Below are 15144 nucleotides of genomic sequence, written 5' to 3' on the forward strand. Positions count from 1 at the left end.
TGGGAGCAGGAGAGCCGTCGGAGGCGGTGGTCCGGGCAGTGGGTAGAGCGTCACTGCGGGCAGGGCGTGGTCTTCCTCCGGGGCCAGGCTGGGGTGGCAGGTGGGGGCGTGCATGTGCCCAGGCCCGCAGGTGGCCGCGGAGTGCCCTTGAGGGCCTCTAGACGGCATTTAGAGCTCTGGGACCTGGGAGCTTACTGATGTGTGAGTGTCACTGGCCCCGAGCAAGGCGCCCAGCTGGACCTCCGGCTCTGGCAGCATGGTGGCCAGGCACACCTCCCTTGTGGGGGCTTCCCTGGGGGTCTAGTGGTTAGGACTCCGCTCTTCCACTGCAAGGGGTGCGGGTTCAATCCCTGGCCAGAGAACTAAGGTTCTACACGCCATGTGGCTTGGCCAAAAAAATCCCACCTCCGTCGTGGGGCACAGGCCGCACGCTGGGTGGGCACGTGGGCCCGCCTGCGGGGAGACCAGGTGGTGGTGCAGGTCATGGCCCTGAGCCCAGGAGGGCTGCGGCGGGCCCGGCTTGGCCCGAGGGCGGCGGAGGTTGTCCTGTCAGCGGGGAAGCCGGGCCCAGGACCAGCTGCAGGTGGTGATCCAGCCCGTGAACCCCCTCAGATTGAACAGAACAGCACGTTTGTGTCTCCCAGAAGACCGCAGCACGCAGCCGTCCGCTTCTCCTCTGTGTCTGGCAGCAGGCCATCCTGGGGCCAGGTGGGTGTGGAGCCTGGGCCCCGCCCAGCCACGTTGGCCCTGGGGCAGCTCGCTGTCTGCCCTCTGGTGCCTTTGGGCATCCGGCTGTCTGGCGTCCAAGCTATGACTTGTCGTCTTGTTTCCGGCTCTCTGTCTTGCTCAGTGTTATTGTACATAAATTAGAAGATCTGATTTATGGTTAGAATTTGATAACTAGAAACACTTCTTTCATGTTGGTGTGTCTCATAAAGGAAATGAAGATATTTTTTAAAGTCATCATTGATATATCTAGAAAACAGCCCCACCAAAGTTGAGAAACTAGGTTGATTTATGATTTTAGAATCCTGCAGAGCTTTGACCTTAAAAGTTGGAGTTTTTGTGTCCGATTCAGAATGACATCAGCCGGTGCTGGGGAGTCACCCTGTGTGTGGGTGGCGGCCAATTCGGGGTGGAGGGCAGTTTGCCCTGGGCGGTATATAGCCAGTTATCCCTGGCTCACCACCTTCTCCTAGCCTGCTGCCGACACGTTTCAGCGGCTCCTTGGAGCAGGGCCCCCGCCTGCCGTGCTCAGCTTGTCCTTCCCCAGAGGGTCATGGTCTGCTCAGTGTCCAAGGTCTAGCCTTCCACGCCCCAGGCAAAGCGTGTCCCCTTAGTCTAGAGGCCTCGAGCAGCTCTTGGAGCTGCGGAGGTGGCGCGTCTCTGACACACGTCGGCTGCAGTGTGTTACACGCCGGGGCCAAGACCTTCCTCCTGCATCTTTCACGTTGCCTGCACCACTGCTTCTCACATGGTGTGGGAGCTCGCTAAACATTGGTTAAAATGAAGGCTTTAGTCATGCCACTTGAAGTGGCAGATTTTTAAGAGAACTTCTAGTAGAAGGAAGATACTTAGATTTGGAAGTTGGATCACCAAACAGAAATTGACAGGAAAGGCAGGAGAAAGAGGTTATGGGCTGCCCTGCTGGAACTCCTGTGGGCATCTCTGTTGGAGAACCTTTCCAGAACAAATCACCAAAGGCAGTAATCACCACTGCTGACCGTGGAGTTGCCAGAATGACCCATGGTGTCAGGTTAGTCTGACGATCTTCACTTCAGAGTTGAATTGATATCGTGTCCTCCTTGGACCCTGTCCAGAGGAATGCAGTGAGATGCTGAACCGCAGAGAAGCACCCAGCTAAGTTGGCCTGCGTGGGATGTCCCGGGGCGCTGGGATGCCGCCCTGGGAGTCCAGGGCTGCTGTGCAGGCTGAGGTGGGGCCCGGCACCCACAGGAGCACGACGGGAAAGGTGGAGGTCGAGGCAGGTGAGCGTTTGGGGGGCCTACCGTGTCACCGGCATTGCTTATTATCTTGGATTATCATTCAGCCTCATGTCAACCTTTGAGGTGGGAGTTATCCCTGGTTTACAGATTAGGAAGCTGATATCCACAGCATGGAGTGACTGTCAGGGCTGTGGGACTTCCCTGTGGTCCAGTGGCTAAGACTCTGCACTCCCGACGAAGGGGGCCTGGGTTCAGTCCTTGGTCAGGGAACTAGGTCCTGTGTGACACAAATAAGAGTTTGAATGAAGATCAGAGATCCCGCATGCTGCAACTAAAGCCTGGCGCGGCCAAGTAAGTATTAAAAAACAAGCCACAATTCCTTCTGCTGTTTAGAATCAGGGAAGTACAGAGAATCAGAGGACTTAGGGTTAAACTGAACTCTTACTCTTTGAACCCTGGGAGACACAGGGGTTCGGCAGAGATGTGGAGCAGCAAGAACTCCCAGGTTGCTGATGGGAGTGCGGGCTGGTGTAAACACATTGTGAAAAGTTTGAAATTGTCTTCCTGACCTGAATCTGCTCTTAATCAGCAACACAGCAGTCACGCGACAGTCCAGCAGTCCACTCTGAAATGTCCATGACAAACTCTCAGACCTGTGTACTAGGAGGGTATGTGCAGACATGCTCATGGTGAGCACGATTCAAAGTGAAAAAGTGGAAATAATTCAAATACCCATCAACCTGAGGGTGAATAAATCAGGGAGTCCCATATAGCAGTGGAAATGAATGAGCCACAGCGCTTTTGTCAACAAGGATAAAATCTCAGAATTATTAGGTTAAAAGCAAGTTGCAAAAGACTACAAATAGCATCGTACTTTGTAGGACAAATGATAGACAAAAGTATGTCTATACCAAAGTATGTGGTGTTTAGGAGTACGTAGGTATGTGGTTAAACTTTTGATAGAAGCAAGGGAGTAATAAACACAGAATTCAGTGTAGGACTCACACCTGGGGCCCGGAGGGGCAGGAGCTCCTTTGGAGCAGGAGAGCATCAACGATATGGCTGTTGGCTTTATTTCCAAAGTTGAGGGGCAAGTTCCTGGGTGTATATATTGTTATTTATTTGTTTTAGATATTTCATGGTACTAAACATAGGAAAACAAAAAACACACCATGCCTGAGGATCAGAAGGGAGATTGTGGGTTTAAGAGAAATTCTGAAAGGGCTGCCCCAGTTCTGGGCCTGAAGCATGTTCCCTGGGGTGCTGGGCTGAACACAGCAGCGGGCGTCGGAAGGAGCAGACTTTGAGAGCAGGGAGGCTGCTCGGCCCTGGGCCTCTCTCGTCCTGCCTCCGCTTCCTCTTCTCTAGAACAGGAGTCCTGACTCCAGCCTCATGGGGCTGTGGTTAGGAGTACACCAGCGTGGGGTGTGTAACTGGGATGCGTGCTCTGCGGGGTGCACCCTTCTGGTGGTGCTGTGGGGGTGTGGGCAGAGGCCGTGTCCGCTGTGGGCTCGGGGTGGACTGGTGGTTCACGTGACCAAACACACACAGTAGGAAAGGGTTCAGAAAGAATCTTGCTCTGACTTAGTGCAGAAATTCCTGTTAGACTTAAGATGAGGGGTTGACAGTTAGCACTTTGAATCAGTCCATGTCTCTTTCTTTCTTCCCTCCTTTTTCCCTTGTCATCTCAGCACTGGGAAATTTGGTGCCTGCTTCATACCAGGACTCTGTAAGCAAAGCGATCTAACTTTGTACGCATCCCGGCCTGGGCTCCGGCTGTGGAAGGCTGACATCCATGGGACTGTCCAGGCCACGTTTATCTTAAAAGACGTCTTCGCCGGAGGAGTCAAGCCTTTCGAGCTTTATCCACGCCTGGACTCTGCCGCGCGGGGAGGGTGCAGCTCTCCTGAGAAGCACTTGGGGCTCGTGTCGTGTTTCTTCCAAGAAGGTTGGGTGTTGAGTTGGAATGAATACAGTATTTACCTTCTGGACACCGTCAACCAGGTGAGCCAAGTGATGGTAGCACAGCTTGGCGTCTAGAGGCAGGAGGGTGTGTGTAGACCTCTGCTTCCCCTCTTCTCAGACGGTGGGACAGTGTGGGTCCGACGCGTTGCCTTTCCCAGTGAGCTAGTCACGGAAACCAGGTGAAGGTTTGGTTGTTTTTGTAGATTTGAAAAAATATTTGGTTTAAATATTCGTAGTCCTGTCCCCTGCTAAGAAAGTGTGTGTGTGTGTTTTATTTAAGCAGAAAAGTAAATTTGTTCTTTATAATTTCTTTGGATCTTGTGTTTTATGGCTACCAAACTACCGTGAGCGTAATGAAAGGAGATCAAACCTCAAACATAACCAAGAGTGAGACAGGGGCCCCGTCCCCAGGGGCTCCCCAGGGTGCGGCTGAGCACGGCAGAGCCTCTGGCCTTCTTTCTCCCTCTTGTGCCCTTGTCTCTCCTCCCAAGTGGAGCCACTTCGTTCTGCCATTTCCCCCACTTTACTTGATGATGTGTTTGGACAGCTTTCCAGCATTATCAAATCATGGTTGGAAACAATTTCTGTTTAAAATAGGGTGATGAGATTATTGCCAATAGAGATTGCTTTAGGAATTTTTTTTAAAAAAAGAAACTGTTCAGTTTCAGTGTATTCTTTGTTTTAAAATTTTATTTATTTGTAGTTGCACTAAGTCTTTGTTGCGACATGGGGCACGGTGGCTTGGGGAATCGCCAAGGTGCCTTTTAGCCCTGAGTTTCTCTTCTTAAGGAATGTTTTGAAAGACATTTTTGTACTCTTCCCCAGGTCTAGAGAACACAGCTTTTCTTTTTTCTTTGGGTACTGTTTGAACGTAATGTGTACTTACTAGTTGGTGGGGTCAAGGGATTCTATAATTGTACATCAGTTTCTCTCTTCTGAACACTTACCCAAAGCTTTCCCCAATGGGTGTAACTAACTTCATCTTGTGGGTGGAGAAGTGTAGCCAGAGAGGTGGGTCACGCACAGTCTGAACGTGACAGCGCGGTTGGGAGCTTTCAGACGCTGCCAGGATTAGTTAGGGATCAACAAAGGACTTAGACCCATTTTCCCCTCTGCGTTGAGCTAGTCTCCTGTTTGCTGTTGAGTGAGAAGCAAGAATGTTTTTCAGTCAGTGAGGGCTCAGGGTTGTCCTGTGTTTGGGGTGCTGTTGGCTTTCCGATGGCGTTGGGGGAGTCCTGTCTCCCTCCTCATTCATTCACAACTGCGACTTGCAGCACCCGCCCGGCCTCTGCCATGGGAATCCACACGGTATGCACCCTAGCCCTGCCAGCCCAGGAGGGCCGGGCCGGGCGGGGCTTTGTGTAAAGGGCTGTGAGCTCTGAGAGTCCTGGGCGTTGCTGAGGAGGGCCCGCTTGTCAGGGACACTTCCCAAGGAGGGGGCGTCTGATTCGAGTTGAAAGTCCCAGTGAGCAGGGCCAGGGAGAGAATCCGAGTGGAGGGCATGGCGTCAGGAGGGTCAGGGCCAGGTTCCGGGCTGGCCAGTGGGTGCGCCTGTGGCAGGGTGGGCTCAGGAGCGTGATGGGGGCCAGCGGAGAGGGCAGCCAGCCAGGGCCAGGGTCCGGACTGGCCAGTGGGTGCACCTGCTGCAGGGCGGGCAGGGAGCGACTGCAGGCTCAGTCCCGGAAAGGTCCTGACGGGCACTCAGCCACCATCTGTTGGGTATTACCTCACTTTAGGTTGAATCACTCCAAGTTTCAGAAAGTCATTATAGCAAACAGCAGCTGTTTGACTTCTTCGGATTCCAACACATGCTTGTACAGTTTGAGCTATTACTATTGCCTGGTTTTGTGATTTTCTTTTTCTGGACAGGCCACAATTGCTGGTTTGGAAGGATCAGGTGATATTGTGTCTGTTTCCTGCACAGAAAATGAAATATTTTTCTTAAAGGGAGACAGGAACATTATACGAATTTCAAGCAGGCCTGAAGGACTAGCATCAATAGGTTTGTATTTGTTATAAAATGTATTTGTTACAAAACTTTGTTATAAAATATGTAATTAAAGTTTATAATGTAGAAAACTTACCACTTTTATTTTCATTAAGTGATTGTAACTTTAGATAAAGAGTTATTCAGAGGGTATCCTTTGATTCCTAAAAAACGGTTTATGATACTTTTCTTGAAAATCACCTACTTTCAGTCAGGGTCTCACATTTGCTGGAATTGTTTCTGTGGGTCTGGAGGGTGGGGGGTTGGGTGAGTAGGAAGGGGAGCTCAGCACCCACCCGAGTAATCTCCATCTGATGCTCTGAGCCAGCCTGTGGGGTTGATGCATGAGGTTTCTGAACATTGAAGTCTGTCACCTAGGACACATGTTTTTACCTTTAATAATAAGAGCACATCATCTTTCCCTCCAATAACCACAGTTAAACCAGCTTCTTTACCAGTGCGGGATGGTCTGGAGACATCAGCGTGCTCAGAGCAAGTCCATGGGCCGCGTGCAGAGAAGCTGCCGGCGGCCACGCCTTCCGAGACGAGGCTCCGAGGCTCTTCAGTGGCCAGCTCTGTGGCCAGCGAGCCCAGGAGCAGGAGCAGCTCGCTCAACTCCACGGACAGTGGCTCCGGGCCTCAGACAGCCCCCGAGCTGGGCAGGGGTGGCCCGCTCACCTCGAAGAGGTTCAGCGTGATCAGCTCGGAGGACTTCGACCAGGAGCTCGTGGTGAAGCCTCTCAGAGTGAAAAAGAAGAAGAGGACGAAGAAGACAGGTACCGTCCGCAACAGAGTGCGAGGGGCCTCCTCCCTCCGCAAGGGTCCTCTCACCAGACTTGGGAGGGGGCGGGGGGGCGCTGAGGGCACAGGCAGCGATGTCTGTCCTCCTCAGAGGAGTTTCACTGTGAAATCTTTATCCGTTATTTAACACAAAGCGATGAACAGTGAATGCAGCTCACCAGCCCTGCTTACAGGTCTGGGTATTAAACTTTTCAATACTTCAGTTAAAAATTTGGTTTATTCGTGTATATCATCTATTAGACCAGAGAGTGATGAACTTGGAAGGAAAGCTATGGAAATCTTCAGATGCATCAGTTAATGTTTAGTGTTGGGTATGTCATCAGATACGGGATTTTTTTTTTTTTTGGCCGTTCTGTGGTGCTTGTGAGATCTTAGTTCCCCAACCAAGAGATGAACCCAAGCCCTTGGCAGTGAACTCGCAGAGTCCTAACCACTAAATTGCCAGGGAAGTCCCCAGATACGGGTTTTTTTTTTAGAATTAATTAGTTTTGGCTGCACTGGGTCTTTGTTGCCGCACCCAGGCTTTCCAGTGGCAGTGAGTGGGGGTTGTGCTGCACGGGCCGCTTCTTACAGGGGCTTCTCGTCGCGGCTCGCAGGCTCCAGAGCTTGGCCTTTGGTCATTGTGGCTCATGGGCTTAGTTGCCGGTGGCAAGTGGGATCTTCCCGGACCTGGAATCAAACCCACATCCCCTGCTTTGGTAGGTGGATTCTTAACCACTGCCACAGGGAAGTCCTGGATATGAGATTTAACATGGAATTTTCTTAACTTATTACTCCTTGGTGCCGACTGAGCCTCTCTACTAAAGATCGCTGCAGTATTGAAGGAAAATGTTACCAGATGCTTTAATATCTTAATTACTTTAAAAAGCTGTTCTGTGATCCCTCTGTCCCTTTGTTCTTGCGTAGTTAACATTCATTGAAGGAAGCCTCAGAGCCCATCATGCGTACAGTATTCGCATCCATTTAAAACACCCCTGAGTTGGGATAGTTTGTACTTGAGAGATTTATTCGTCACCAATCACAGCTCCTTCATTTAAGATGCTTTTTTCTTTTCTTTTTTTTTTTTTTTTAATCCCTAATATTTTATTTTATTTTATTATTTTTTTTTTAATTTTTTTATTAGTTGGAGGCTAATTACTTCACAACATTTCAGTGGGTTTTGTCATACATTGATATGAATCAGCCATAGATTTACACTTATTCCCCATCCCGATCCCCCCTCCCACCTCCCTCTCCACCCGATTCCTCTGGGTCTTCCCAGTGTACCAGGCCCGAGCACTTGTCTCATGTAAGATGCTTTTTTCTTAAGCCAAGTTTTTGTTTTTTAGTTCGTGTCTTGCCACTTGTGTGGAGTCCTACCTAATCTTAACTGTTCTTGTTTCAAGTAGAAGGTGGGAGCAGCACCACGGGCCCCAGCTCCCTTGAGTCGACCCCCGGCTGTGAGTGTCCTGGGGACAGCCCCCAGTCCGTGAGCATGGACCTGCCATCTGTGGCCTCCAGCTTGGGCAGCATCATGGACCGGTCCAGCACAGGGTCTCCTGACCAGGAGAGCAGTCTCAGCGGGGAGGCCGCTGGTGTGCTGCCGGAGTATAGCGACCCTGAGGCATTCAGTGTCCTGGAGGTGCCCCTGCCTGCCCCTGACCTGCTAAACCGAGGCGGTGACGGGAGAGCTGAAATCCCCTTGGACGACGGCGAGGGCGGGACAGAGCTGCCCGCTGGGGTGGTGAGCTCCTCCTGGCGCCCGCCGGAGCTCGTGGAGGGCTCTGAGGACATCGTGGAGCTGGAGGAGGAGCCTCGTCCCGCGGACGGTGGGCCGGGTGGCGCGGCGGAGGCCCGAGGGGACGGGGCCATGCAGCCTGACGGCCCCCAGGGCACTTTCTCAGAAGCCTGCATCCTGGACTCGGCGGCGGTGCCTTCCCACCTCAGCTGGGCCCCCAGTGCAGAGCAGCAGCTTCCGGGGGCCACGGCTGATGAAGGCAGAGCTGAGGAGCCTCCCGAAGAGCAGGGCTTCCTGATGCATGTGGGAGCCCCCCATCACCTCAGCCTGAGTCCCTGGCACGGTGCTCCTGACGCTGACACGGGCCAGACGGCGGTTGTCACTTCCGAGCGTGACCTGGGCGGGGGAGGCCAACCGCCTCCCTGGGCCTCGGCCTCAGCAGCCGGTGCCCAGGAGCAGCCCCCACGGGACCAGGTGCTGACCTCCAGCGACGAGGAGGACATCTATGGCCACGGGCTGCCCTCTTCGTCCTCGGAGACGAGTGTGACGGAGCTGGGAGGGGGCCGCTCCCTGCAGGACCTGAGGCAGCTGGGCGCAGACGACCCTGGGCTGCTCAAGGCCGATCAGGTACAAGGGCTCCTTAAGGGAAGTCACGGGCAAACTGACACTGGGAAGAAGTGAGGCTCCCACTGTCAACCCTGAGAGCCAGGTGTCGGGAGGCCCGGACTTGAGGGGCCTTCCAGCACAGGGATCTGAAATGGCCTGGGCTCCTGCTGACCCGTCGTTCCCAACCAGTAACCGACGGGAGCGGCCTCTCGCCGTTGCTTCTGACCCGGGAGGGCCGGCCCCGCGTGGGCACCTGCAGCTCATCGTCCCGGGGAGCAGTTGGGTTGGCCTGGGGCCACTCCAGGAGGAACCCAGTGGGCAGAGGCCTGGCCCCTCGTGGAGGAGGAGGCGAGGAGCAGGCCGGAGGCCGGGACTCCCCGCCCGCCTCTCCTCAGACACACGTCTGTGACTCAGTGTCGGTGCCAAGGCATGACGGGCGTAGAAGGGAGCTTCTCCCTGCAGGACCCGAGGCGGCCAGGCACGGACGGCCCTGGGCTCCAGGCGAGAGAGCGGCAGTAGTCTGGGTCCCTGGGCTCCAGGGCACAGGCTCAGTAGTTGTGCCGCATGGACTTAGTTGTTCCTTGGACGTGGGATCTTCCCGGGTCAGGGATCAAACCCATGTCTCCTGCACTGGCAGGCGGATTCTTTACAGGGAAGCCCAGCCAGTAATTATCATTAGACATGTTTGGTTTCAGCGCTGTGTATTGTAACTCTTCTTGCTGTGTGGCTGTGAGGCATGGCCTGTGCGGGTGAACTTACAGCCTTCCCCAGACACCTCTGGAACCTCTGTCCCGCCGAGGCACCGTGTTGGGGCAGCACTCACGTGGGCCAGGGGCCACGTTCCACACTTTACAAGTTCAACTCGTTTACTTCTCTGAAAACAAAACCCACGAGCTAGGTGCTCCCATTTCACAGGAGGAAGTGGAGACAGACACTTCGTGGGCTTTATCGGGTCACGTAGCAAGTGGGGCCACGGTGGCCCCAGGGTCCCCTCTCTTAAACTTGGGTGCTGTCTGTCCTGCCTCGAAAGCAAAACGTCCTGCTTACTTGGTTTAAGACAAAGTGCCCTTTCCCTCAGTTTTCTGTGTGTTCACCCTTTCTTGAATGCCTGCAGCTGCCAAGGTCTGTGTCTGGCGCTGGGACGCTGCAGTGCCTGTGACGGGCAGCCCTGGGTATCAGAGTTAGGGAGGAGCCAGACAGTCTGCAGATACTCCCAGCTGAACAGGACTCGGGCGCTGGTGATGAGCATAGGGCGGGGAGGGGGTGGCAACAGGGCCCCCACTGGCCCCGGCATTAGCCAGGCAGCTCTGGCCTGCACGGTTGGGCTTCTTGGGCAGAACTTTAGAAAGTCCTCGGTGAGAGGGCCCCTGGCACTGTGAGGACCTCACCTGCCTTCACCCAACTCAGCCACCTGGAAAGCCACATTTTGGTGGGTTTCGAGGGGGTAGATAAGGCGTGCCCTGGCGAGCAGGGGCAGCTGAGAAGCACTGGGCATCACGCTCTGCAAAGCAGTGAATGTCCTTGTGTGGGTGATTGTGCAAATACATGCGTTTCTTTTGCTGTTTTAGAAAGCTCTTAAAGTACACACTTTATTTAGCTTTGCCTTTTGAAAGACTCCTAGCAGCTAAACCCTAGTCTCCAAAATCCAGTCAGGCAGTGTCCTGGCCAGATGTCTATCAGCCACAGGGTGGACCGCCCGTTTGGTGGCTGCAACAGAACTTTAAAACAGTATCATGTGAAAGCAAAGATAGTGGTAGTGCCATTTCTCCTGTAATGATTAGATGTTCAAAAAACCAGTCTGCATACAAGTGTGAAGTGAGGCATACCTGTAGAATAATAATGTGAGCCCTGGGTTAGGGAAGAGGTTATAGTATCTACGAGAAAGTGTTTATCCAGGGGTGTTGTGGGGTCTTTGCAGGGGACAGCAGCTCCCATCTCACAGTGTTTCTGTTAGAGCTGGTCCAGAGACAGCGGGGCCGGTCTCCGCATGGCTGCTCAGAGGGCCTTTCACAGACACACACACAGTCACACGTACACAGCCCTTTCAGCTCCACGACTTCAATGCTGGCGCACTTTTCGTATTGCCAAGTGTGGGGCATGTGCAGCTGTGTCTTCTGTTGCCGACTCAGCAGGCTCTGTCCTTGTCAGTTTGCAGAAAGCTGGATGGGCTACTCCGGGCCCGGCCACGGCATCCTCAGCTTGGCGGTCTCTGAGAAGTACCTCTGGTGCCTGGACTACAAAGGCGGCCTGTTCTGCAGCGCGTTGCCAGGCGCTGGGCTGCGCTGGCAGAAGTTCGAAGATGCTGTCCAGCAGGTGGCAGTCTCGCCCTCAGGTTTGCCCCTGGCTCCCTGTGCCCGGTCCCCTCCCCACCCCACGCAGCCGCCTGAGCACTCTGTCCGAGCAGACCTGGCCTTTCCTGCAGGTTTGAGGGCTTTTCTCCATGGGACGTGGACTGCTTCATTTGACATCACTGGAAATTGTGTAAATGCAGTTCAGTTTTTAGTTTTTTTTATTAATTGCAGTGGTAACACATGAACATACTCTTGTTAAGTTATACAAATAGCTTGAATTTTGAGGGTATTTTTTAAAGAAATACTAACGTACACACTTCTCATAAGAATAAATGTGTTTCTGTTTCTTAGTGTTGCTTTAAAGCAACTGAACTAATGAAGATGGGCCCATGGATGTGTTGCATAAATTTGAAATATTAGGTTTCTTTCTTAGAAATTGTTTTTAAATGAGCTATACACATCTTTGGGTGAACAAGCTACTCCTGGGCTGTGAAAAGAAAATGCGTTCAGTCCTTTAAGCCGTGATCAGGCCGTTGTTGTCAGTGGGCTGGGACAGACACTTCCTGGGTGAGGGTCTACCCCTGCCCCCATCTGTACAGAGTCTCGTGTTTGTCATAATGTTGGCTGCTCTACCTATTTAGGGAGGGGGGTAGAACAGAAGTATATATGTGTATTTACCTGGTTGTAGCTGGTTTGTCAGAACATCAGAAAGGAAGGCAGACAAAACTGAGCCTGCGGCTTCTGTTAGAGACTCCCTTCAACTCTCCTGGCCTTTGTCACCATGTAAAATGCTAGTTTGTTCAGGGTGGTTTTGTTCTATCTTTTGCTTGTTTGAAAAATATTTTTCCTTGGGGACTAAGATAATCTGTTCCATTAGCTGGCTTTATATAATTGTGCAGTTTAACGCTTTCCCTCTCATTTACCTTTGGGTTCATCTCCCCAGCCAGTTATAAACTTTGGTTCTTTGCTGATTCTGTGAATTACTTTGTGTCTCCACACCATTCAGTCCCTCACCGCTCCAGTGGGAGCTCTGTCTCCACCAGGCTGGTGCTCTGGCTGAGCCGTCCTGCAGGGCCCCGACCAGGGTGGGCTCTCCTCCGCCCGCGCCTCGGGTCGGACCCTCTGTCCAGCCTGTGCGCTCTCGGTGACACTGGTGGTTTCTGACACCTTGCCTCGGTCTCCATAGACAGGCTTCCTGTCTGCCTTCCCTCCTGCCCTCCCTGTCTTCTGTTTAGTAGAAGCCTTCTCTAAGTGGAGAAGGGGACAGCCCAGCTCAGACGCGTCCTTTTCCTGCACCGTGTCCCCTTGGCTGGCCCAGAGCTCACGCTGCCCCTTGGAGTCCCGTCGGGCGTTCTCTTTCTTGGGACACTCACCGTGCCTCAGGACGGCCATCCGCGTCCTCACCCGGCACACCAGTGGCGCCCCTCCTCTCCCATGCGGTGCGGGCCCCTGACGCCCGCCCTGTGTGCTGTGTCCTTGAGGCGGGCTCCCCTCCTGACGGCCTGCGTGGTGCCGGCGATCCCCTCCCACACATGAGGAGGCGGCTGAGGGGGGCCCAGGGCCCGGGGGCTCACGCCTCGGCACTGCCCTTCCCCGGTTGGCGCAGCAGCAAAGGGAGCATGTTGGAGAAATCGCTTGCCCGCGGCACCCAGAAGCGAGTTTAGCGGGTAAGAATTCTTGGCGTTCATTGGCCCGTGAATAGAATTTTTATTTCCACAGGCGCCCTTCTTTGGAAGATTGAACAGAAGTCTAACCGAGCCTTTGCGTGTGGAAAAGTGACCATCAAGGGGAAACGCCACTGGTACGAAGCTCTGCCCCAGGCGGTGTTTGTGGCCCTGAGCGACGACACGGCCTGGATCATCAGGACCAACGGGGACCTGTACCTGCAGACAGGTGGCTGCCCCGGGGTGACTGCACTTTGGTGGCGATGTGCTTAGAGGCGGTGACGGAGGGCTAGATGCAAATCTAAGTTAAAACATTTCTGGAAAGAGAGTATTTGCCATTGGGATCTATTAGCAGCTTTCTGCTATTCACTCACTTTCAGCCCAGGACATATTTATGGCAGGAATTAATAAAATTATTTAGAATCTTATAGGGCTAACCATTGCATGTCCCTTTTCCTGTGGTATCAAATCTGAAGAGGAAAGAGTAACGGAGAGATGACCTTAGAATCATTTTTCGCTTTAACTCATGACTGAGTTTTTTCAGTCCGGTCAAAGCCCTGCTTCCGTATCCTTATTTACACATGGGTCAGGAAAAAACAACGAGAAATAATCTGCTCCAAGTAGCAGTTTATCTCGTCCTAGGGAACTGCCCTGAGGGGAACGTTTAGCTACTGGAAGAGACTCAGTGGGACTTGTTTATTAAAAATAAACTGTAACGAGAGTCACTGTTTATGTACTGTCAGCAAAATGGGATACGGGTTTCCAAAAACAACATGATTTAGCAGTACCTGGAAATGAGTACAGGGCAGGAGCTCTTTTTCGGTTGTCAAGAGGCCCTGTTGGATTTACGTAAAGATGAGTCTTTTGACCATTAAATACTGCTGCCTCCAAGAGGATGTTTCCGTCTCTGTCGGGAACGGTCAGCCGGGGACAGCTCTGGGACTGGAAGCCCTTCGCACCTGGCTCGCTCTCAGGTGTGGGGGTGCCAGCCTAACAGCAGCTCCTGCCTCAGCCCAGGGGCAGCCCTGCCAGCTTCGGGCCTGTGTGCCCGCCAGTCTCTCCAGCCTGTACCTGTGGCTTCCTTGAAAGTGAAAAATAGCTGGGAAGACGGGCACGTCCAACTTCCAGAGGCATCTGAATGTCATTCCTGCTGGGGAAAGAGGGCGCTTTGGCCTGGGGGTGAGGAGGGCCCCAGGAATCACCTGGGCAGTGATTTCAGCCCAACTGAGACCCATCCAGAGCTACCAGGTTAGAGTCTCTGGGTTTGGCCTGAGGATTAGTGGTGTAAGAAGTCCAGTAGGTGATTCCCACCGCGTTGAGTCCAAGGAAATGCAGCCCAAGGACTATGATACCAAGGGGCACTTTAGTGATGAGTAGGGGCACGTCAGGGAGTGCAGAGGCCCAGCTGCAGGCCAAGGCGGCAGGGACAGGGTTAGGCAGCAGCTGCTCTGCCAGCTCCCTGAGGAGTGGCCTCGGAGCTCATTAGATAGGACTTGCAGAGTCTCCGAGGGCCGTGGCCACTGAGTGTGGAGGGCGTCTCTGCGCACCGGCTCCGCTGGGCCTGGGCCCTCCTGGCTCGGGTCTGGCTGCTCTCCTGCACTGGACTTTGTGTTCTTTCAGAACTTGTTTAGCTACTTGGGGACACTAGAAGGTCCTGAGTTGTTGTTATTCCAGTTTCCAAAGAGCATCCAAAAACACTTCAGGTAGACGTTATATTTAAGCACAATTTAACCATCTTATTTGACTAAACCTTAAAGAGAGAAAATACTGACTACGAAAGGAAAGGATATAACAATACCAAAAAAGAAAAATAAGCCAGCAACAGGATGAGAATGGGGAGTGAAATCCTGACAGTGTGTCTCTGGGGGCTTTCCGCCCTCCCCGGCAGGTCTCAGCGTGGATCGCCCCTGCGCCAGAGCCATGAAGGTCGACTGTCCGTTCCCGCTGTCCCAGGTCACTGCCCGCAACAGCGTGGTGTGGGCGCTGACGGAGCAGCGAGCCCTCCTGTACCGGGAGGGGGTGAGCAGCTTCTGCCCCGAGGGGGAGCAGTGGAAGTGCGACATCGTCAGGTATGCACGCAGGGCGGCCACTGTCCGTGTCCTCTCTGCACCCTGTCTGCTCTCTATCAGCCTGACGCCCCTCAAGGGACCCGTGTGAGCCTCTCCCA

At 53.3% G+C, this 15144-nt stretch overlaps 1 protein-coding gene across 3 annotated transcripts in view; it reads left to right on the forward strand.

The window, feature by feature from the left end:
• The window catches only part of TECPR2 (tectonin beta-propeller repeat containing 2), a 100285-nt gene that overhangs the window by 40391 nt on the left and 44750 nt on the right, over positions 1–15144 (forward strand). For 2 of the 3 annotated variants that reach the window (XM_043434599.1, XM_043434597.1), the window contains exons 6-12: positions 3638–3950; positions 5781–5913; positions 6336–6674; positions 8085–9043; positions 11171–11354; positions 13033–13206; positions 14866–15046. In XM_043434599.1, the coding sequence (XP_043290534.1) occupies positions 3638–3950; positions 5781–5913; positions 6336–6674; positions 8085–9043; positions 11171–11354; positions 13033–13206; positions 14866–15046 (2283 nt within the window). The remainder of the gene's footprint in view (positions 1–3637; positions 3951–5780; positions 5914–6335; positions 6675–8084; positions 9044–11170; positions 11355–13032; positions 13207–14865; positions 15047–15144) is intronic. The other variant, XM_043434598.1, reaches the window with a different exon arrangement.

Source organism: Cervus canadensis, chromosome 17 (assembly GCF_019320065.1).
Source record: "Cervus canadensis isolate Bull #8, Minnesota chromosome 17, ASM1932006v1, whole genome shotgun sequence".
Taxonomy (NCBI): Eukaryota; Metazoa; Chordata; class Mammalia; order Artiodactyla; family Cervidae; genus Cervus; species Cervus canadensis.